The 24,538-nt window shown below is 41.3% G+C and overlaps 1 protein-coding gene across 3 annotated transcripts in view; it reads left to right on the forward strand.

The window, feature by feature from the left end:
- Nucleotides 1-24,538, forward strand: part of peak1 (pseudopodium-enriched atypical kinase 1) — a 111,474-nt gene that overhangs the window by 82,197 nt on the left and 4,739 nt on the right. For all 3 annotated transcript variants that reach the window (XM_005946807.3, XM_042213854.1, XM_042213855.1), the window contains 3 exons: nt 1,607-5,138; nt 14,542-14,786; nt 20,738-21,555. In XM_005946807.3, the coding sequence (XP_005946869.1) occupies nt 1,735-5,138; nt 14,542-14,786; nt 20,738-21,555 (4,467 nt within the window). In that variant the 5' untranslated portion in view covers nt 1,607-1,734. The remainder of the gene's footprint in view (nt 1-1,606; nt 5,139-14,541; nt 14,787-20,737; nt 21,556-24,538) is intronic.

A 24,538-nucleotide genomic window follows, 5' to 3' on the forward strand; every position in this document is an offset into this window, starting at 1 on the left:
CTTTTTCTTTGTCTTTCTTCCTCCATTAGATTCATGATTTGCATTGAAGTGGGGCTTAACCGGATATAACAAGGGTTCCAGAAAAATGTTTAATCCCATCTTTCCTTCTTTGAATGTATTTAGTAAACAACTAGGGTAGGGCCTTTATCACTCTGGTACTTTTTGTTAGCATTGTATAATTACAGAAGTACATAAATATAACCGGATAATTGGACTTGTGCTGATAACCAGAGTTTTAAATGTCAGCCTTTGTCATTTTACAGATTGAATGGTGTGGATTTTTCACCACTGATCTTTTTTTTTTTTTAAGTGGGTTGTTTTTTTTAATAGGTGCCATTGTTTTTAGAGTTTATTTTTACTTAAAACAGTAACTGTGTGGTTCAGTGCCAGTTTTCAGGTCTTTGGTTGTTTGCATTCAGTCCAGCATGAAGAGAATATTAAATAAGCCAATTTCAACAGGTGATTTAATATTGACTGAGGTGTCTTATTGAATGCTTATTTTGAAAATAAGTTTCAGTCACACCCCAAAGGCTGTGAACTGTGAATGTTCTTGGGTTTCTTGTATATTTTTATTTTTACTTGGTTTTGCCTTGAGGCTTTACTCTTTGATATTTTGTGGATTTCAGTCTAATTTCCAGCAGTGAAACATCAAATATTGACAGTTAAGAGGAAATCACTCACTGGCCTGATAACACATTTTCCATAGCCATCAGTCATCCCTCATTGTCATCAAATTTTATGTGAATATGTATCAGAAGAAGCCCTGCACATAGTAAAGTGGTTAGAACTGTTCCCTCACAGCAAAAAGGTCCTGGTAAAGTCCAGTCTGGGGCTTTTCTGTGTGGAGTTTGCATGTTTTCCCCGTTTTTCCTGCTTGGGTTCTTTCTGCACGCTCAGACTTCATCCCACAGTCCAGAAACATGCATGAGGTTCAGTTAGTTGGTAAACCTAAATTGTGAATAGGTGTGAATGTGAGAGTGAATGGTTGTCTGTCTCTTGTGTTGGCCCCATGACAGATAGGCAACCTCTCCAGGGTGTACTCCACCACTCACCTTGTGAAGCTGGGATTACCCCCCCCCCCTGCACACCTGAATTGGATAAGCAGAAGAAAATGGATGGATGGATGTATCACAAGAGCCACTGGTCACACTGATCATGTGTGAACTCTGCTGAATCACATTTTCCATCTGAGTAACAGTTCATAGGGTTTTGGATTTTGATTCAGTAACAACATCAGTGACTTCATTTTACTTAAGCTTGACTCAAACAGTCCATAATAATACAGAAATAACCTGTTTCAGTTCCCACTGCTTCTGCCCCTTGCCTTTCTGAGTCTTGTAGGACCATTTTGGGTTAGAAAACAGATCAGCTCCCTGTAGGATGGACTGAGGTAGTAGAGAAAGTTTGCCACCTAATGGAGAAATTGAAATACTGCTTTTCTGAATCATTCTCTCCCTCCCACAGATGATTATTTTTTGTTGTGTTTTTGCTTCTGCCTTTCTGCCTCATCCTACTCTTTGTTACCAGTGTTGCATGAATAAATCTAAATGCACAACTAACTGAATTAAGTTGAATGTATTCTTTTCTCTCCTGTTGTGTTTTTCAGGTCTGAGGTCCTCCACGTTTGAATTGTTTCAATCATTATTCATCTACAGATACTCACTGTAGTTTGGAGCTTCATGGAGGGATTTCCTGTCCACTGACCTAAAGGGCTGACTTACTGGACCCGCAGCCATGTCGGCCTGCAGCACCTTCACAGAGCACGTGTGGAAACCAGGCGAGTGCAAGAACTGCTTTAAACCAAAGAGTTTGCACTGTCTAGCTCAGAGTAGTGGAGGGAAGCCTCCTTCTGAGCAAAGACCTCAAACATCCCAGCAACAGAACCTTCCAGCTGCTGGTGCCAGAGCCAATCCTAACCATACCACCACCAACTCCCAGCGGACTGGCAGTGGATCTGCTCGCTCAGGACACTTCCGTCCACCTGTGGCCAAGAAGCCAACCATCGCTGTTAAGCCCACTATGATGCTGCCCTGCTCCTCTGCAGGACTTGATTCAGATGGCAATCTCCAGCAACCGCCAAAGGTAATAGAGCAGGGGAAAACATCAGCCTTCACAGTCTGGAATCGCAATGGACTGAACCGCAAAAGACCTGGTGGGCCCAGCAACAACAATGAAGGAGAGGATGACAATGATGAGATTGAGGGTTATGGACCACTTAGCCCAAGGACACCTAGTGGAAATAACAACAGTGGATTGACAGATGTACTTAAAGAGATTGCTGGGTTGGGCCCTGGTTCTAGTCCCACGCAACTTTCTGGCTCAAAGGACTTGTTTTGGGGTCGGATCAGTAGTTCATACCGACGATCCTTAGAAAGAGGCATACCAGCTTCAAGCTGTCTGGCTATGGGAAGTAGTAGTGGTGGTGGTGGTGGAGTTGGGAGCACTGCTCAAAAACGGGTATCCCTGAGCGATAGTACCAAAATCATCAGCACAGAAGGTGGTCGCTTTTGTTATCCGGACTTTACAAGTGAAAGTGAAGATGAGGAGGATGAAGATGATGATGATGATGAGGAAGACACTGAAAGGGATGATGATGAAGAGCATGAGAGCTGGGATGAAAGCGATGAAGAGTTGGTAGCCATGGAAATCCGTATGCGAGGACAACCACGATTTGCTAATTTCCGTGCTGCCACATTGTCTCCCGTTCCCTTTGCTGCGGGGAAAAAGTGGAATACTGTGCCGCTTCGCAACCGCTCACTACAGCGAATTTGTGCGGTGGACTATGATGATAGCTATGATGAGATCTTAAATGGCTATCCTTCTGTGGATTCCAATGGAGGGCTGATTTCCTACGGACCTCACGATATGCTAGGCAGCGGCTTCCTGTCAAATTCTGAGTCTACCACTTCTCCTGAATCATCGTCATCAATACCGGAGGATTCTCGAACAACATCCAGCAGTGGTAGCAGCGCTAACTGTGTCCTTCGAAATGGCTTGCATTCTCCCACATTTTGTAAGCCACCTATCACCTGCACTTCTCCTCCTAAGAAGGAATCTGTCAACAGGGCACTGAGTCCACTAAAGGTAGCTGAAACACACAAGGCTGTCCTGGCTATCAGATTAGAGGATCAGGATGGCAGAGAAGGGATGCCAATGCCCCAAGCGCTTCCTGGTCAGCCAGTCACTATAAGTTTTAGTCCCACAGAGGAGCAAGCTAAACCATACCGTGTAGTAAATTTGGAAAAGTCATTGATCTGTAAGCCTTACACTGTAGTAGATGTCTCAGCATCCATGGCCAATAAAGATGAACAGATTCCAGATTCTCAAAAACCCAAAAACCAATCGATGCCTTCAAGCCCTACGACATCTAGTAGCACTCCTTCAGCCCAGGCCGTAGCTCCAACGTCCCCAATATCTGTGTCTTCTCCTGTGATGCCAACATCACCTACTTCTTTTGCTCTGTCAGGTTCATCCCAAAAGAAGATTAGCAGCATACGTTACCAAGAAGTGTGGACATCAAGCACAAGCCCTCGCCAAAAAATACCTAAAATAGATTCAGGGGTTGGGAATAATCCTGTCCCTGCCCTGACCACTCAGCACTGCAGCCACAAGTCAGCTCCCACTTCTCCCATTGCTGGGCTATCTTCTTCTCGAACTGTACCTGTGAAATCCCCCAATTTATCAGAAATCAAATTTAACAGTTTCAATAATGCAGGCATGCCTCCTTTTCCCATTATTATCCGAGATGAGCCTGCTTATGCCCGCAGTGCCAAGAATGCTGTCAAGGTACCTATTGTTATTAATCCAAGTGCATATGATAACCTAGCTGTGTATAAGAGCTTTCTGGGACTCAGTGGGGAGCTACCACAGACAAAAGGGATGGGTAATAGGGTAGCCAGCCATACTTATGAAGAGATTGGATCCTCTGAGAGTGTCCAGTCCGCCTCAACAGAGAAAACTCTCTCTGGTAGAGGAACATCAGAGCGAGCCTCCTTTGAAGAGACAAAGGTTCCACTTGAAGCAGTGTCAAAAGCACCAAATCTACAACCTAGAACCACTACAGACTCTTGCACTGTGACAAGCACTGTAATGGGCTCGACAAGTGGGGCATTCTCACCCACTACATCAACAAATTCTCCCGCCAATCCTGCCATTACTGCAAATGCAAACGTACCTGCAGCCAGCACTACTGCCAGTATTGTTACACACACTTATAAGACAGGTGGAGATGCTGCTTGCAATAAAGATGATAATACAAGCTTAGCTTTATCTTCTGGGACAGCTGTAAGCCATAGGGAGGAAGCCAGTGCTGTGCTTTCACAGATTGTGGCCTCCATCCAGCCTCCTCAATCTCCTCCGGAGTCCCCATCAGCACAAACCAAATCTTTTAATTCCGAGGAGCTATATGCCCTCCCACCTGATGCCATTAAGGAGACCCTTCTTCGGCCCAAGTCTCTCTTTTCCCCAACTGATGGCTGTCTTTCCAAGTCAAAGAAAGACACACCCTCAAAAGTTTTGTCTAAGTCTCAGAGTGCCTCTGCTGCTGCCCCACTCTCAAGCCCCCAGCCTGAGCCCACTGCCCCCTTCCCTCCTCCAAGATCTACATCCTCTCCTTATCATGCTTCTAACATACTCCAGAGACATTTTGGAAACTGGACCAAGAGCTCTGCCTCCAGTTCACCAGTGCGACCTGGCGAAGGTGAAGCGAGTCCTGGAGGGGAAGGGAGACGTAGTTTAGCAGAAAGCTCCAAACCTAAACGCTGGATCTCCTTCAAGAGCTTTTTTCGTAGGCGGAAAGACGAGGATGAGCAGAGGGAAAAGCTGGAGAGAGAGAAGGAGAAGGGAAAGCTTGTCGGGCTTGATGGAACTGTCATTCACATGCTTCCACCACCACCAGCTCAAAATCAGCACTGGTTCACTGAGGCAAAAGCAGAAGATCCCACCCAGAAACCAACCATTATCTTCACCTATAAACCAGACACTGGCAGTAGCCACGGCGATGAAGGAGAACTACGGGTAGAGGAGTGCAGAGAAACTACACTACTGAAACCTGACGGAAACAAAGATCCTAGGCCTTTGAGTCCAGGCAAAACAACATCCTCACCCAAGGCTGGAGGAGAAAATTGCAAGGATTTAAGGTATTTTAAAATTTTTGTTTAGTCTTCTGACACCCGCAAATGCCCTAAAAAATGAAGTTATTTAATTGTAGTTTCGGTTTTCAATAAGAATACTGTCAGAACATGAAACATGTTCATGTTCAAACATGTTCATAAAATCTCACCACTAGATTTTAGTAGGTTTGCAGATTGCAGTGTTGAGTTCTATTGTCTTACCCCTCTCAATTCAGCTGCATAATCCTAGCTACGGAGCGTGCTGACAAACAGCTTTAAAACTTTGTCAAATGAGCCCGATACATGTCGATATGAGTCAGTGAAGCTCACTTCTGACCGATGACAGCAATACTGAGGTGAGTTGTGATGAATATCCTGACCCTTTCTGTCAGTCAGATCAGCTGTTTTTGCTGCTGTTAGGCACAGTTAGCTGCTGTTAGCCAGTGTTAATGAAACTTTCCTTGAAGTGGATCTGACATTGTTAGACCTTTACACATAGCAAATAATTGCATTTTCACATTGTATGAGAGTTTAAACTGTCGGAGGGAATGTGAATTTTTTTAGGACACTCAAGCCTAAAATTAGCTTGGATAATGTTAGCTTATAACATGCTGTCGTTGTTTAGCTGGCTTGTTGTCAGCTGTCTGGAAACGAGATGATCACATGTCACATTAAGTAACTGTGACAATATCAGGAATAAATAATCATGTTTATCGACAAGGATGATGTTTTATTCAGATGCTGGTGGTGTTGTCACTTCCCTTCATGTTTTCACTTCTTTCACGAAGGAGACCCCTTCTCAGATGATAAACCATATGTGTGATCCTTCATATCTTCAATCTGAAGGTGCAGACAGAAATAACAATTTGCCTGCAAGCTCTCTACTCCTCCACCTTTAGCTTACTACCTATGTGACTGATCTCTAACCACATACATAAAACGCAATTAGGTAAAACAACAATGTCCATCTAGGCTACTGTATTTGAAATAGCAGGTCAACATGACATTTTCCCCTCCTGTGTGTTTTTAATGGATTCATTTATAAGTTTATAAGAATGCATCAGTTTGTTGGAGGATGTAATTACAACTAATCACTGTATATTTATGAGTGCAATATCCTTTTCTTGTACTAAATAACCTAAAAAAAAACCTACTGATTGTACCTTTTTAACTTTCAGCTAAACTAAAGTGAGTTGAATTGTGTTGCTAACAACTGCTATAAAATATGTGATCATTTCAAAACCAAAAACTAATACAGTTGTGGTGTACAGTATGTTCTTTACTTGAAGTACAAAAGTAGAAATAATACCAGCATTGTGGGGGTTATGACAGAATGTGGGGTTTTTTAATATAGGATAACAATATAGGATAAATTGTTCCACTAAAAAACAAACAGATTTCAACCCTTGGGACATATTAAAAGCAAAATTAATATTTTTTACCCAATTAGTTGTAGATGTCCATTTTTGTGTAAGACTCAGAGTAGAACTAGTAAGAATCTATCACTCATGTTCACACATGTTTTTCCTCTGTTACCTCCAGCGAATTAATGAATGATTTTGCAGTGCTATGCCAGTATTACCATTACCTACACAGGTTTCCTTCATTGTACTCATGGGAACCAGCTTAATATGAACATGCTCAGCCTTTATCAGCTGCTGCTTCAAGTGTCATAGTTGCTACTCTCCCCGTCATACATATCAGTCATCACAGATTTGAGAGGTATTTGATCTCAATCGGGCATGTCTCCTTTCCTACTTACCCAGCCCACTGTGGTGTGATCTCTTCTGTAATATCCTCTATTACCTGCACAGCAGGCTTTGCGCACAGTGCATTCTTTAAGAGTAGCCCTCCGTTTCCTGCAAGTTGTTCAATAACACATTTATTAAACCCAACTTTAGACTGAGTTTTCCCTGCAGCTAGTCAAAGCTGCGGCTGTATCAAAGCTTCAACCACATTCATATGCACTCTTTCACACTAATTAGCCCTCGCAGTGTAGGTGCGGTGTTCTTGTATTCTAATTTCACAATTTTTCTTTGACCTGCCATTGCCCTCAGTATATCTTGAGGCACTTTTCCTGCAGTGTGACTAATGGTGCTGAAAAATGATAACCCAGATATTATCAGATGCATCGTATGTTCTGCACTAAACTGTGAGCTTGTTTGTGACTCAGAATTGAAGCATTGTATAATTTTACATTTAATGTAGGGATGGTAAATAGTCAAATCAGCTAAATGTGGCTTGGACTTTGGAGATATTAAAAAGCAATTATGTCAAAGTTTCATATTTCTTCACTGTTTGTTGACAGACAGAAAATGAAAATGCTTTTGAGCTTGAAGTTCACCAGCTACAGTGATTTGTCTATGATTGGTTTTTCTTTCTTTTTTTCAACCTATCAAACACCATATATTAGAAAATATTTTATAAAAATGTTTTGTAATATATTAGAAAATACTCGTGAATTGATTTGAACGACCTCCTTGCTTCCCAAGGTTGCTTTCTTCTGTGTTTAAATACTGAGTAAAAAAAAGCACATTAAAATTATTTTGCATAATTGGACCTGCTACCATAGGGTCCATAGGGCTCTATGGTGGCTGAGATAGGGTCCAGAGAATGGATGGATAATTGGATTGGACCTTTTACTGGAGACTTACTGACAACAGCACCGTTCCCTCTCCTGTTTCATGTACTGTAACCCACAGCTACCCACATTATTAGGAATAACTTTCCATAAGTGTTACTGAAGATGCATCACATCTAGACACAGTTTATATCTTTTTCTCACCTTATCTCTCGCCTCCTGCTTAGTCCCTTTATATCTGTGCCACCCTCATATTGTCCATGTCCATGTCCTGTTTTGTTTTTCTTTTCCTCCAAGAAAAGAAAATGTTTTCCCACCATTCTTTTCTCTGTTTAGTGTAGTTCACTCCTCTTCTATGCTTTCCTTTCAAAAATCTTCTCTTTCGAGGCCGAAGTACTGTGAACTCCTAAATGTTTCACTTCTCCATCTTGTCAAAAGCTCAGCCCCATTCTGTCTCTTTTCTTTCTGCTGCTCAAGCTCCTATCTCTCGCCTAACCTTATAACAACATGTGCAAGAATCAAATGTGCACTGCTTCTGATAATATTATTGCACGTCTGCTGAGTGCTTTACAGCAGTGGGCTATATTGGGGTGTGCTCTATATACCCACTGAGAGCACCCAGTACATGTTGCCAATACCTACTAGTAATTAGTCCAAGCAAAGCTTGCACAGAGCACAAAGGATTACTCAAATGAAGTGAGAAGGCTTTCCACTCCTGCTCCCTACAATGAGTGTCCAGATAATAAGTCCAGAAATCCAGACGATATGCTTATTATTACAGTACAGTGCAAAGGTTTTGAGCTATCCCCATTTCTTTATATTTTGGTAGGAAAATGGAAAATAACTGCAGTGTTTTATTGAAACGGTCATGGCAATACAGTATATAAGGCAAAAATAATTCTAACAAGTTTGAAAGTCAGTATTTGGTACTTATTTAAGTGGTGTAATGCACACACCTTGTAAAACACACTCGTATACCCTCGACTCAGAGTTCCTGTAAAAGCATCTGTGTTAAGCTAGCATGATATAAATCCTAACACTAACTAGCCTAACCTTCAGAAGCTTCTCACCTTTGGTCTAACCGTTCTTCACACCTGACATTGATAAGCAGTTGTTTGGGACCTCGCTGTTAAGTTGTCAATTAGTAACTAAACTACTACATTTCTTCACTTGGCGTGTTGGTGGTAGGGTGCTGTGTTTTTCAAGGAACAAGCAGCTAAATATTTGTCCCTAGCGCCTGAGATTACTTTCATGTTGTGAAAATGTGTAAAAAAAAATAAATAAAAAATGTGTCACCCTGTTTTAGTGACGGATAATAAAAGGATGGGAAGTATTCATAAAGATCCCAGTTCAATTTTATTGTTTAAAAGATTGCTTCTGCAGGGTAATGGATTTAAGTCTTGTATACAGACACCCAACACCAAATTTAATGTTTGGTTTTAAAAACAGCAACCTTTGCGACTAATCACTTACTAATTACTTACCTAGAAACACAAGACCCATTTGACAGAAAAGGTGTAACATGTTTTTGTAGTCTTCTTATAAACCTATACAACACATACACAAACAAACTCACATATTATGAACCAGTTCCAGAGTTCATTTTAACAGCTTTCATATTGCTTGGCAGATGAGGGGTTAAGCCTGGAAGGGTTTTGAATCAGTTTTATTGGTGAACAGTGGGTGTGCTCTTCAGCTTTGGCAAACACACATTACCTTAGACAGGTAACAGCGTTCAAAGAGGAAGCAGCAGGAGAGAGAACGAGGAAAGAACACATGCAGAAAAAGACTTTCTTTATTCTTCTCAACAGCGCGGTTGCTGTACCTAGAATGTGATTCCATCTACACGTTTGTGTTCAGGGTTTCTAGATGGGAAGCTGTGTGAGCCAGTACAGCGGGTAAGAACTTTAAACTCTCTTCTGCCGCACACCTTTGTAACCTACGACCAGCCTGGTCATTTGAAGTCACATTGACACAGCGGGAAGAGAGGTTTGAATTTAATTTGATTTGCATTTTGGATGAGGCGTTATTCTTCTCTCGCAGCAGAGGAGTGAAAATGCACCCAGGCAGTTTTGCGATGTCTAAACAAGTCAGGTCCTGACCGCTGGAACATGTAGCAGCCATAAAGGTATTTGTATCAAGGCCTCTCAAAGTTTACCCTGGATGTTTTGTTCATACGGGATTTTGAAGTGGAGATTGGGCTCTTTGTGATTTAGTGCTCTTTTGAGCAGCATTATAGCTAGTTGTTAGCTAATAATAGACCGGATCTGAGTAAAATCAGTGTCAGCTTTGTGCAAAGCAAAAAACGGGGAAGAATAAGAATACGCTGGCGTGTACAGGCAGAACAGAAGATCTTTTGCCTCGACAATGTTCTATAAGCTGTCTTGGCTTACTCAGTTTTCAGGGTGCAGTTTTGATTGCTTCATCTTTTCACAGTTTACTTACTTTTTGATTCCTTGTTAGCCGACAACATTGTGTTATGTTTTTATTTTAACTGTCAGCCGCTGGTAAGTGCAGAAGTAATGCACGATAGTACCTTGGGAACTATCGATCAACTCTTAGAAGAGACATGGACGGTTTATAGCCTTAAGAGACAGCTGAGACAGATCATAAATGTGTCACGTCTGATGTTTTCCTCAACACAGCGCTCCAGGGTGGAGACAGAAACGCAAGCCGCTAGGTGTTGTCTTGATAACTCTTTTCTTTCATGTAACGGTCAGATATTGCAATAGTTTTCCAAATGAACAATGAGTCTGCACCAAAACACAAGGGGAACGGCAATTAGAAAGAAACAGATTAACGTCCAGTGCATTTGGCTGTAGCGAGATGCAAGATAACACAGCATGCCATTCTGTTAGGAAATCACGTAATAGTTTAATTCCTTTTTCCCCCTCAAAATATCAAATATTTTTAATGTTAAGACGATAAACAAGGTGGTTGACCTTGGACTGCCATGGAAATTTTGTTTTATATGTTTTTTTAGACCTAAAATGTAATTGATCAGCCCGGTGAAAAACGTGTCAGACTTTGCTTCACTCATTTCCTTTTTTTGTTCTTCTTACCCATTTCATGAAAGCATTTAACTTTTACAATTATTACTGTCTTCTTTGAAATGAAACCTTTGTTTTTATCTTGAATTTTTTTTTTTTTTTTTGTTAAATATAAAACTACTTGGTGTGGTTTTGTGTAATTTAAAGCTAATTTGTTATTCCTGCCACACATGGGCCTTAAGTCATGCTATACTTTCTCACACACAAAGAATATGAGTAACTGTGAGCAGCTGTGAGTAAGTGGCTGGCTAGTTGTTGACAGAATAATTTCAACTTGTTCTCTTGAAGTTTGTTTTAGTTTTAGGAAAAAGTGTCCTACAGTGTATCAAGCAGCTCAAATATCTTGATGAGCTTTGTCCCATGAGCTGTACTTTAGGGACTTTTGCTCATGATCACACAAATCATTAGTCATGCCAGTGTGCAATCAACATTACAGTTAAAGGAAATGACACATCTGATTTAGCATAATACAAACATTACTGCCAGCCGGTCCCACCCATGACATTGCCTGCGGCTGTGAAAACAAGTGCGAACTTTTCATGACCTTTAAAGTTTTTTTAAATAGTCTTTGACAATGAATCTTTTTCATGCATTACATTTAAACTCAAGATAAAATTTGACATATATCCCCACCACCATAATATCTAAAATGCAAAGCATTGTACAAGCCCTGTTCTCTGCATGGTTATTGCAGTTGTTCTCCTACTGCTTTTGACAGGGGCACGAAAAAGTGTCATAAACTTCCTGTTTGGGTTGGTTGCTGATCTACTTTATAGATATAGCTGACGTACTGATTTTGGCTGTAGTGAAACTAATTATTTCAGTGTCCACTACTACCCCCCCCGCTTAAAAAAAAGCCGTTATTCCTCTTCCTCTCTTGTAAAGTAATAAATACGATGATAGTATGTCAAGCAGCTGTAAATATTTGACACTGTAATTTCCAATCAGAGGAAGGAAAACTATTGCTACTCATTAATCTATTAATTGGTTAGTACTAAAAGTCGTTTTCACTCTAGAGTTCATGAAGCTTAAATAAAACATTTTAATTCATTCAAATGGTTTCTGGTTTCTGTCTGCTATGCCAGAAAAGGCAATACTGTCCGTAGTACCCAGTACTGTGTTGTTATTTACTTAAGAAGACACATACACGGCACATTGCCTGTACAACTTGCATCTTTGTCAACAACATGCACTAGGGTGCTTCCAAATATGCTTTGGTGAGTGGAGTTATCACAGTTATTACACAGTATGGGTGAATTTCAGATGTGGCCCAGAATTCTCACACCCGCAATTCAATGGGGTTAGCACATGATGAAGTCATTGTCTGGTGTTGTAATGAAGACTATTACATAGTGTGAAAGCACACAGCAACACACCATTACAAGGAAAGCTGTTGTGCTCAAAGATACAGTCATTTCTTTTGAATGAATAAAACAAAATGTTGTGCCAAGAAATATACTTTGATTAGTGTGTAAATAAGCCTTCCAACAAATCCATACATTGTTATAAACTTAAAATGAATCCATTAAAAGTACAAGTGTGATAGATGGACATCGTTGTTAAACCTGATTGTGTTTTGTGTACGTGGCAAGAGCCCAGCCACTTCCCCAGTAAGCATTATAAGTGAATTTTCATTTACAAATCGCAAAAAGCATTTGAACAGGTGCATTTTTATCATCTCTTTCTCATTATGTCACCACTTTCTCTTCTTCCTCCCTCAAGCTTCATATGCTTCAGTCCGAGTACTACGATGTTAGATCCACTTCAAAGACAGTAACACAGTTTCACTAACAGCAGCAGGAACAGCAGTGATTACTGACAGAAAAGTTCAGGATATCCTCAGCAGCTCACCTCAGTATCACTGTGATCGGTCAGAAGTGAGCTTCACTGACTCATCCACTCACATCTGAATTTTACAGCCTCCTTGAGAGTAAATAGATGAGGATACATATTGACAGCAGAGGTAAACAGCAACCTGACAGCCTATACTCACTGGAGATGAACGGCACTCAGAGTTGTTTTTCCTGTAACAGAAAAACAAAATATAACAAAAATATATAACAAAACTCAGTCGACTGCAAACTGCAATCTACTGACATTTAGTGGTGAGAGTTTGCACACCTTATCTTTAAAGTTCTTGAGCTTGAGCGTTACCTTTTTTTGCAATTCTTTAGTCTTACCTTTTTTACCTTTTACCATAACTCTTTGTGGAATTTGCATGTTTTTCCTGTGCCTGCGTGAGTTTCCTTCTGTTTCCTTCGACAGGTTAATTGGTGTTAAATGACCTGTAAGTGTTGATGTGAGAGTGCGTACTTGTCTCTCCCTGTGTGCCTGATGAACCAAAGGCCTGTCCAGGGTATAACTTGCTTCTAGCTCCATGTCAGCTGGGATATGTTCCAGAAAGTTTTTGGGTTTTTTTTTAATTGAAGGATGGATTCATTAGCGTATTTTTCAACACATTCGAATGTTACAGTCCTAGTGAAGACATGTTTAAAGAAAAAAAGCTAAAAAAAAAGAATAATTTAATAATAATAATAATAAAAAAGGTTAATAATGGCATTTATATCTGTGAAATATTCTGATCTCACCTCCTTAAACACCTCAAATCAGAGCCACCTACTGATGAATGGTTCTTCAAAACATGTCATCATACTGTGCTGTGACTTGCTTTGCCTTTTTCTTACACCTTCCCTCAGGCGCCGTATGTGTAGTTGCATATAAAACGCATCAAGCTTCAAAAGCCTCCCACTGACAGCTGCACTGGCTCCAGTTTATCACTTGCTGAGGAAGATGAAGTGTGCTGATAGAGTGAGGCACATACTGATATCAGAGATGGAAAAAAAGACTGACCAGATAAAACCAATGTCGTATGTGTTTTTGTTTATATCCTGAGATGTTAGATACAGTTTCATAGACGGAATGAATGACAGATTAAAGTCCCTATCATAAGCAACTCATTCATCATTCTGCAGCACTAGTGTCTTTCCAATATGAGCCTTCTATTATTATATTGCTTCTTTTATGAGTTGTTTTGCTGATATTTCTTTGAAGAGCAAAAGCTTGTCATGAAAAGATTAATAAAAGTCGAGGCAGTCTGGCAACAGGATCAGATCAGCCGCCACACCCATCAACATATTGATGTCTCAACCCTTTAGTACTCAGTAGGAGTTAATATAGTCATGCTATCAGTACTCTGTAATACAGCTTTATTAGTGCAGCCAATATCTCGCCTGATTTAAGCTATTTTCTGATATATTGTTGGTGTATTGATATAATTATTTGTAACTGTCGATAAATAAAAATGTAAAAAGTAAAGAGGGAGAAACACCCTTCAGCCAGTGTTAATGTTGCTTTGCTCGTCCTGCAGAGGGCGCTCTGTAGCTTCCCTGTTGGCAACATGTGTGTTCAGAACACCCCAAACACAACCAGCTGATTCAAACAGAGTGATCCTCCACTTGTTGTGACAGTAAAACTAATTTTAAGATTTTTTTGTTTTAAACTTCATCATCGTATTTATTCTGGTATTTTTATAACACAGAGTTGTTATGAGTACACCTCCATCTCAGGACTTTGGGCTCCATTTTGATCCGCTGTTACAGCATAATGTGAAAGAACCAGAGTGCGCCATGAGCTCACACAAAAGCACTTACAGACTTACAAGGTTAAAACAATACCAGCTACTCTGTCGAGTCTGGCAATGGAAGCACTGGGAAAAATACTGTCAGCAAGTGCAGTCACGTGTAGGCAGACCAGTAGATGAAGAAACTAAATGAACCATGCCTCTCTCTGTCATGTGCAGCCAGGTACCAGTCGGTGCCAGCGCCAGGGATCGGGAGCTGCCCAGCGCCACCTCCTTGCCTGCCAAAGTGAATCTGGGGCTGGTGCTTGGGGAGGCCGCGGAGGGCCATGCCAACCAGGTTGCTAGTACAGCCGCGGCCAGTGAGGGCAGCGCCAGCCTGGGAGAGCCTGAGGACGACGGGATTCACTCTCATTATTCTCACTCTCCTGCCTCCAGCCAGTGCAGTGCCACCTACAGCAATCTGGGTAAGAGTGAAATATGAAAGATGGATAGAGAAGGATTTTTGTTTTGTTTTTTTAAACTCATGTTTATATTAGTGCTGGAGAAACCTGAAATTTAAGATGATGCCTTCTGTGGTGCGTAGGCTTAGTCAGGATGATTGAATTGTCTACATAAGTAGGTTTTGACTGTGTGTGACAGATTTTTCTGCCTGATGTCTTAAGACACATCCATCTATTGCATTCTTCAACTGATTTTTATTCTGGATTTGTCACATCACAATGCTCACAAAAACTGAAGATAAAGTAATGAGGAAAGATAATCTGCAAATAAAATATGGATTATACACCAAAATTATTGAATTCAACATTGTTTGCACTAATTAGTATATAAAAAAAAATACAAAAACAGGAAAGTATGACATGTCAGTGTATAAGACCCTCCTTTGCTGTCGCTGTAAGCTTGCCAAACCGGTGAACTTGGGTTTTTTGGCAGTTTTGGCAGTTCTTTCACTCCTGAGTGGCTGATTTTACTTTCTTCCTGTATCAGCACACTTTCTCATGTGACAGGGCATAATTTATTCTCTGCAAAAACAGCTGGAGCCCGAAATCTCGACACATCTTTTCACACACAGCCTGCAGCTCGGTGCCTAAAATAACATATTACAAAAAAAATGTTTGTTTTTTTTCGTTGGAGGTGGGAGAATCTTTGCCCTGGGGTTATTGATCCTACTCATGAAGCTGGTTCAGTTCCTGATGGTGATCAAAACTGAGAACCCTGGGGACCTGCATAAATCCCATTTTAATCACAATCCTCCTCTTTGTTTTCTTTTCTCATATCCTGTGTCTCTGTCTTGAAACTATATCATGACTGACTGATAAGATTGTAATAGGGCTACCTGCCTTGCTGCTTTCACACAGTATAAGAGCATAGACTACATGGCTAACCACAGTACTGTTAATAGGATAAATATTGTGGGGAGTTTTTATGTTTTCTTTTTTAAATCACATGTCTTGTAGCCAAGAAACGGCATAAAAATATCTCTGGATATTTTTTTCTCTGAAAATTGTCCCATTTCCTAGAAACAGCAAGACATCGGTAAACAATTGGGAGGCACAAGAACAAATTCTTTGAGGCCTTGATGTTCTTTTCACAGAAAAAAAATTCAGCCAGCACATTGCAGATTTGCTCCCTGATACTTAAAAAAAACAAGTTATTCTGCATGAACAAGACAACATACATTCACTTAGGTACTCCTTTCTAGTACTGTTTTGAACTTTTACCTCCAGAACTGCTTTAATTCTTGGTAGCATAGATTCCATTTTTAAATCCATATTGACTTGAAGCATCACACAGTTGCTGCAGACTGCCTGTGGACGCCACAGTGTAATGAACTCACTGTGATATTCAAGATAGCAGTTTGAGATTTGTGCCATGGAGCATTATCCTGCTGGAAGAAGCCATCAGAGGATGGGCACACTGTGGGCATAAACCCTTTAATGCCCCAACCATGAAATAAGTGCCAGAAAATTTAAAAAAAAAAAATTGAAATGTTAAAAGTATAGTATAAGTTTAAGTAAAAGTATAAGTTTATTATAAAAGAAAAGAATATTAAATACAATTTTTAAATTTTTTAATTTTGACATATTAGATACTCACACTCTGTGCATCAGAAATGGTCGTTCTTGATCAGCACCAGCAATTCTCAGGTTGGCTGTGTCATTTAAACGATGCTGTTGGTATTAAGGACCCCAAAATCTTCCAAGGAAAAATATCCCCCAGCCTGAGCTATTGTATCAGTGGTTCAGACTGAATCCCTGCTTTCAAGCTGTAATGTTTCAGAATTTTGACCATCTGAATGCTGCAGTAGAAATTCAGACCATGCAACACTTTTCCAAACTTCTGTTGCTCAATTTTGGTGAGCCTGTGTGAATTGTAGCGTCAGTTTGTTGTTCTTGGCAGACAGGAGTGGTACTCGGTGTGGTCTTCTGCTGCTGTAGATTCAGAGATGCTCTTCTGTGTAGCTTGGTTGTAACAAGCAGCTGTTTGAGTTAATTTTGCCTTCCTGTCACCTCGAAGCAGCCTGGCCATTCTTCTGTGACCTCAGAAGGTTCTCTGTGAACCACAGAGATGCTTGTGTGGGAAAATCCCACGACATCAACCATCTTTGAGGTTCTCAGGACTGTTTGCTCCATTCTGTTGCTTAGTTTAAACTTCACCAGGTCATCTTGACCCTGTCTGCATGCCTAAATGTACTGAGTTGCTGCTATGTGATTGGCTGATATCTGTGTTAACAGGAAGTTGAATAGGTTCTTTGTCCATCACATTCCTGTAACTCCATGATAATAAAGTGTCTTGCTGATGGACAGGTTTCATTTCAACTTTGCTAGCTGCTCCGCTTTACAGGTTTTCTCTCACTTTGACAATAAGCACATACAGCCCAGCTTCTATAACAGAGAGGTAGGCACAGCTGTCGAGTACTGTCGGGGCACTTAACACACGAAGCTCTCTGTGTGGGAAACGGATCTCTCCGTGATCAAGTGGCATGTGAGAGAACAAGAAATAGAAACACAAAGCGAAAGGGTTAGAGAGTGTGGGTTTGCAGAGCAGCTGTGCAACTGAGGTGCCTCGCTGCGTCGTCGCACATGTGGACGTGTGATGTTTAAGAGAATTAAACTATACAACTTCCTGTTTAAGGATTCAGCAGTGACAAAATATTTGTGTTGCTCTGGCACTGTTGTACTAATTAGGCCTTTTTTTCCCTCTCTTTTCAGAAGGCATGTGCAAACTGGGAATGCAGCATTTGCACGGGTTTGTTTGTGAAGCTTGAAATGCACACGGGCCCTGTGGATGGGTTGTGTTAAAAGCTCCCTGGATGACGCACGCAGCGAGCTGCCTGCAGCCTAATTTAACTTTGCTGCATACTGCTAATGAGGGGCTAGATAGAAGTTTGTGTATCCGTGTTGTCAAACATCGCACAGAACAGCGTGTCGTTTCTGTTTGGGAGGAGGAGGTGTGTGGCCTTCCACACACTGAGACACACACAAACAAGTGTTGACCTAAGACACACAGCCGCTCAGTGTAACGCCTGCTTTGAGTTTCCTGTTTTTCCTGCTGTTACCGTAGCATCGCGTTGCTTTTCACTACTGTGGGCTACATTTGCTGTTCACACGTTTCTTTTTTTTGTGAGGAATCAGGTTCACTTTTTAAATGAAAGTGTCTCTCTCTTGCGTGCTCTCGCTCTCTCACTCACTGTCATGTAGTATAGTCTCGCTCGGGTTTTAATCAGAGCATCAGGCGGTAGGAGGCAGAGTGCTCGCTGCCTTTAAGTGAGAAATCTCCATTATTGGTGGGAGCGCTGAGCCTGTCTGTTGGCACCGGCGACTCCTCACAGACTCTCAGGGATGGAAGCAGAGAACAGCGTTTTATTCTGCCTCCGGGCGCTGCTGCTGCTGCTGCTGTAACTGCACCACGTTTCTCTAAAAACTTTGAGGCGTTAGTGGAATTGAGGTAAGCTTGTTTTGCTCGTTTTCCTCAGTGTTTATCTCTGTCATATATTTATTTTTCTCTGTCCATCAGCCCCCTCACCTATTTATTTATTTATTTTTTTTTTTGAAATTCTCCCCCCACCCCAACCGCCACTTCTACCACCTCTAACCGCCTACTCCACCGCTCTCACTCCATTCCACCCCCCCGGTCCTCTTTATTCTACTTTATTCTACCCACCTCCTCCATCCATCGCTTGCCTCTTGTTAACGTGTCAGAGTTAGTTCGGAGGCAGCTGAGCAGCAATCGCTCTGCTATGGCAACAAGTTCCCTCAACCAGTCAGAATAAAATGTTGATGAATGCTGTTCCCTGGAAATTTGACTGCACGGCTCTGACATGATATTTTAAGAACAACGGTTGGATCAGTCGCTGCATTTGTGAGTTTTCACATTATATTACAAATATTAACTGTTAGCTTTATTGCTCTAATTTGCGTGTATATATTTATCACTTGTTGAGCTGTTTTCAGACTGATTGTTGACAGTGTGATGTGATGCAGCAGAGACTCTGAACTGACATCTGCTGGTACTCAGATTTGGACTGAGAGCAGTAACAGAGCAGTTGGCTCAGACACATCAGGTTCTTCGTGTTGCTGTAAAAGAAGTTTAGTTTAACAGCAGTGGACTTTAAATGATTAAAAATCAACTTTGTAGTCATGTTTGTGCACAGCTTTTTTCTGTTCCCCCTTTTTTTCAAATTGTGGTTTTGCTTCAAGCATGCTGTTGAGCACCGTCACAGGCCTTGGTTTAATTGAATTGCAATGCACAAATAACTATTTACCCTGTTCCTTTACAGTAGGTGTACGACATTCTGGGATTTAGAGTTGCTACTTTGCTAATAGCTGCAAACATTAACTGTGTCATAAATAACAGTGTGTTTTTTATTGTTTTTATGTAGTTTTAAAGATTTATTTGCTTAATCATACACATGCAAAAAAAAAAAATCCCAGTCTTATGTAATTGAGTTAAGTCACAGCCACACTGCAATAAAAGATCCCTACGACTGGAAGTGGGAGACGGCTGCTTTCTTGGATGGATTACTGCAGATTGGTGGAGGAACACATTTAATATAGTCGTTCCACGGAGGATTACCAAGACTCATTTACTTCATCCTGACTGCTCTATCTTAAGGCTTTTCCTGCATTCTTAGGATGATGTCAGCATGACTTGCACATGAGGTGTCGCCCATACTTTTTAACGATGTATAATCAGTAGTATTTGTGCTGCACAAAGAGGAATGATTTGTTCACGAACATGCATTTGCCTCAGGGACGGTCAAAGTAATTTGGTAGAAGGAGGTGACTTTGAAAGACATGAACTCAGATCTCCCTGGTGAGTTAAAGCCGCGACGTTGAGTTATCTGTAACCCTACGTGCACACTTTGTTAGAAAAACCAGGGAGCTTTGTTCCCATCATGCAAACAGCACGACCCCTGCCGCCTTTTCCTTTTATCACACTTGCCTCTGACCCGTGTGCCTCAGTGGTCATTAACCCCACAGAACGTTGAGGGAATCCAATCAGTCTCCCAACCTTCTGGATTCTTCCTTCCACCATCCAAGCAAAAAAAATAAGGTCACATCAAGCCACTTCTAAATTTGCTCTCCATGCTGCGTCTTTAAGCCTCACTACAGAACAGGACTGCAGATTGAGTCAGGCAGCTGGATGGTTGGAGAAACAGCTTGTGGCCTCAGGGCCACCAGCTCTATCACGTGCTGTCGCACACATCATCATGTCATCCTTTTGTCCTCAAGAGACGCAACAAGCTAGTGGTTCTCTGGAAACGCCAGAGAGCAAAGGGCAAGCCCTAGCTGTAAGGGTGTGTCGTTGTTTTTGTGGCGAGGGATTTTTCGTTAGTTTTATCGAATTGCAGCTTTTGTGTCGTTTTATTTTTTTCATGTATCCTTTACTGATATCTGGGTCTTTAAGTTGTTTTTTTTCCATGGCAAAGATTCCCCACCTCCCTTCCAAACCAAAACAACTTGAGAGCGATGTTTCTGTTGGTGTCTTAACTGATCAGTGTGGAGTTAAAACAACAACAACACAGAAATGGTGTTTACAAACTATCGAATGTATTTGGATGAGTATTTAAAGGTATACATATACGTGAAATATTGAATCCGTGCAAATGCTTTCATTGACTGATTAGATTTTGGTTATAAAATTTCTGTCTGCAGGTTATTTAAGGTAATAACTGTGCTGTCAAATCATTGTTGTGGAGTTAACGGGCTAATTTTTTCATATAAAGTCTGTTGTATACTAACATTAGATTATTGTGTGAATTTAATTCAAGGAAATTGAAGGAGCTGTTCTTCCTGCTTATTGAACTGGATATCATTACGCCCTCCGTTCAATTTGAAGGGTCCCAACAGTCTTTTAGTTTCACTGGATCTTTTTTATGCAGTATGAATGTTTTCTGTTTTCTTTCCTTCAGGTAAATCTCGAGCCAGCATGATTCCACTTAAACAGCCAAGAAACATGAAAGCATCCAATGACACACTGGCCTCCATCGAAATCGAAGGCCTCGCTGAGCAGCCAGCCCCTAAAGCTACACCACCGCCATTACCCAAAAAAGCAGTTCCTCGTTCCAGTACTGAACCCATCCTGGGAGGCAAAGAGCCAGTGGGAGGCCTCAGGCCTCGAGCTGAAGCTAAACCGGGGGGCACCAACCTTAGTGTAGCCAACCCTCTTTATGACTTGGACTCCACCTGGGAAACAGCTAGTCAGAGCTCCTCTCTGAGCTCCGAACCACATCGAGGCCACGACCATGAGAGCGGTGACTCCTTAGAGAGGTCATCAGCTGCCACAGCTACCAACAAGGCCCGCATGACCAATAGCGTGTCCTCTCTGGTCCCTCAGCCTTCACCTGCTGCAGCCAGCGCAACCCCCGGCAAAGAGAAGAGAGTCTACCCAAGTTCAGAATCCCTGGCTGGAAGGGGTCGGACAGCGGGTCGCGGAGCTGCCGGAGGCGGCACAGCCTCCAAACCCCAGAGACCTGCTCTTTACAGGGGGTTGGACAGCTGGGATGAGGTGGTGGGGAGGATCCGCGGGCTCCACACAGACACTCTACGGAAACTGGCAGCAAAATGCGAGGACCGTTTCATGGCTGGCCAGAAAGATCATTTGAGGTTTGGCACTGAAAGCTGGTCCCACTTCAGGCTGACCACTGGGAAACCCTGCTGTGAGGCGGGGGACGCCGTTTACTACACTGCATCTTATGCCAAGGACCCACTGGTCAATTATGCCATCAAGGTGAGATTCTTTCTTTTAGTTTGGTGTTAAATGAATACAGCTTCTTTTGTGTTACATATTCTGTTGAATATTTAAACCCTAAAACCTCGAAAGAACCTTAAACACTGACTTGTAGGAAAGAAGAGAAAAACAAGGTTTGTCCTATTTTACAGTCAAAGCTGTCCCCCCCCCCAAAAGAAGTGATGTTTTCTGATCTCAGTAAAATATTTCAGCATCTCTTTGTTCAGCTTGTTCTTAGTTTTCTCTTAATTAGTGTGTTTATTTGTTGTGGGGGATTGGTTTGAATTCTTGCTACATCAAAAGTATTGTAGATATTTTTCTCTGGTAGCTGTCTTTGCAGTAGATTCATAAAATCCTTGTGCTTATGCCGACGAATCTCCTCCCCTCTTTTCCTGAAGTGCTGTGAAATATTGGCACTTAAACTTTGATCCCTTAGGGCATGACCTTGTGCAATAAAAACGAGCGTTGTTGTGTTTGTTTGTTTTCTTCGCCTCTGTGCGATTGTGCGAGAGGAGCAGCTTTGTCTTCAGTGTGTATGGAGATGCATGTGGTGGTTTGAGGGCACAGCTTGCCGAAAGAGTTCTGACGCTAAACACAAAGCAGATATGGATGAAGGTTAAATTATTCACAGGATATGAAACACTGTGCGCCACACCACTTCAAAGCCTTGCCTTCGTATTAGCAGCAGGCTTAAGAGAAACTCTTGTTTTTTTTAAAGACGCTCATCTATAAATAAGGCAACCAGAAGCAGTAGAAACAAGCCCCAACTTCCCAATTAAACCTTCCCCAACTCTGTCTGAATGCAGCCCAGCTATGCCCCTGCCTTCCTTTAACCCTTTATGTGCAGATGACGCATCTGAACTTTCATATTTTACTTCTGTGCTAATTACTCACTTTAGCTCTCCAAAGAATTCAGTGAGCACCTCACTGTGCTTTAAAGCTCTACCGTATCACTGAAGAGTCGACATTAAGGAGACAAGAGGTGGTAATAAAAGCAGTGAGTTTCTGCTAATTTGCAGGATTGTGTTACAACCAGAAACACGAGTACGGTGTCAGAGTTTTGAAAATCTGCAGATGTCTTCAAAGAAAGTGAAGTAGGCAGGTCTAGTCATCGTGAGCCATCATGCTCAAACAAACATCAAGTGAAGCTGCACATTCCTGAACAATTACAGGGTGCGTCTGAAAGGAGTGCACTGATGCGGTTATTCATGCTGTATGAGAGTTTAATCAAATCTACATAAATCACAACAAACACTTTAAACTTTTAATAGAAGTAATAAAGTGAAATGACTGAGGTTGTCGTTGTGTTATAAAAACATGTTCAGGTTTTAATTCATAATCCATGTCTTGATTTATATCAAGGGTGACTCAGTTGCTAAGTACTATAATTATTAGCTACTTTGCAGCTATATACAGTTAATAAAAGGCTGCAATATTTTTACATATTCTTTATCAAGATGGAAAACTTTTCAAGTTCTATCTTACAGCAACGTTAGAGTGTTACTATTTGGCCACTTTGAAAAATCAGCATCTCGTCTTTACATGTAGATTTTTATTGTTTTTACTGTTTAAAACATACATTGAAAGTGACACAGGAAACACAAACAAAGAACTTGTGTCACAATCACAGGGGGATGATGAAATTTGCATAATATATAGGAGGAAAATGAAAACAATTGGGATTTATAGTATATATTTTTAAAGATATTAATATATATATGTTAATCGCTGTATGTCTGACGGTGTTCATACAAAGTCTCATCCAGGTTTGCCCTCCCGTATATACATATATATCCATACATACACTACAATCAGATTCTACAATAGTAAACAACAAATGTTAGACACCTGCCAGAGGTTTCTCATTACAGCATCTTTACAACTCACTGTTTAGTCTTATGCATTACAGCAAACTCACTTGTCCTCACAACATCTTTGAGTCATTTTGTATTTTGGGGACATTTATTAAATTTCTGAGAGTAATTTCTGCAAACGTTGCACATCAGTGGAGACAAACAGGTTAAATTTGATCATTATTAATGAAACCACACTATTCATTTTCAAGGGGACAGAATGTTGTTCAACCCCAGACATCTAATACATCATGCTTTCTGCACAGACTGATTCTGTCTCTGACTCGGCTTCACCTCTCACTGTGCTGTGATCAAAGATTAAGAATGAGAGCTATGGAGGCTGTAACTGCTTTAGGAGACAGAGACACACTCTCAGTGCTGTCTGTAACAGCCTCAGCTCGGCTTTCTGCCCTTTCAGCTGTGTATCATTAGCTGCATTGTTTGAGAGAAACCGAGCAGGACAGAGAGTTTCGAAAGAAACAGAAAATGTTTTTGAGTTCTCCACTGAAATGTTCTGTTTTCTCTCCTGGTGTTGCAGAAGGTCGCTGTTTGTTTGGAGGTCGCCCACAGCAGCCAAAAGGCCAATTCTGCTGCCAGTAGACCCCGTTTTATTTCATTGAGATGAATCTAATTTAGTTACCAGCGACCATATGAAAACACAGTATATAGGAATTACAGGAAGATGGGTAAAAGGTCAGGTATTGACGGATTTACTTTAAAAATAAATCCCAGTAAAACCATTGTTTATGATCATATTGTGAACAGATCTCATGAAAAGACTGAAACCAACCAAGTGTTTGTTCTTAAAATATACAACCCTGTCTCCGCCTGTGACAGGTTTCATGTTTAAAACCTCGAAGTTATTTCCTAAAGCAGCTAAGCATCTTGTTTTTTTTAACCAAACTGTGCACTGACAGGGGTAAGGGGTGCATTTCGAGGTGTATTTTTAGCCAGGGATCGATACACATCCGATGCTTCTGTAAGCGTTTCTGACAGCAGGACAGTGTATGTGACAGAGACTCAAAATAAAGGAACGATGCCGACGTTTTTGCCGACACTAAGGGTAACAGTGTGGCTCATTTGTGTCGTTTCTGCTGTGTGTCACAGAATCGTCGGGTTATTTCGTGACA

Source organism: Haplochromis burtoni, unplaced genomic scaffold, assembly GCF_018398535.1.
Source record: "Haplochromis burtoni strain Fernald_Lab_line unplaced genomic scaffold, NCSU_Asbu1 Contig_489, whole genome shotgun sequence".
NCBI lineage: Eukaryota > Metazoa > Chordata > Actinopteri > Cichliformes > Cichlidae > Haplochromis > Haplochromis burtoni.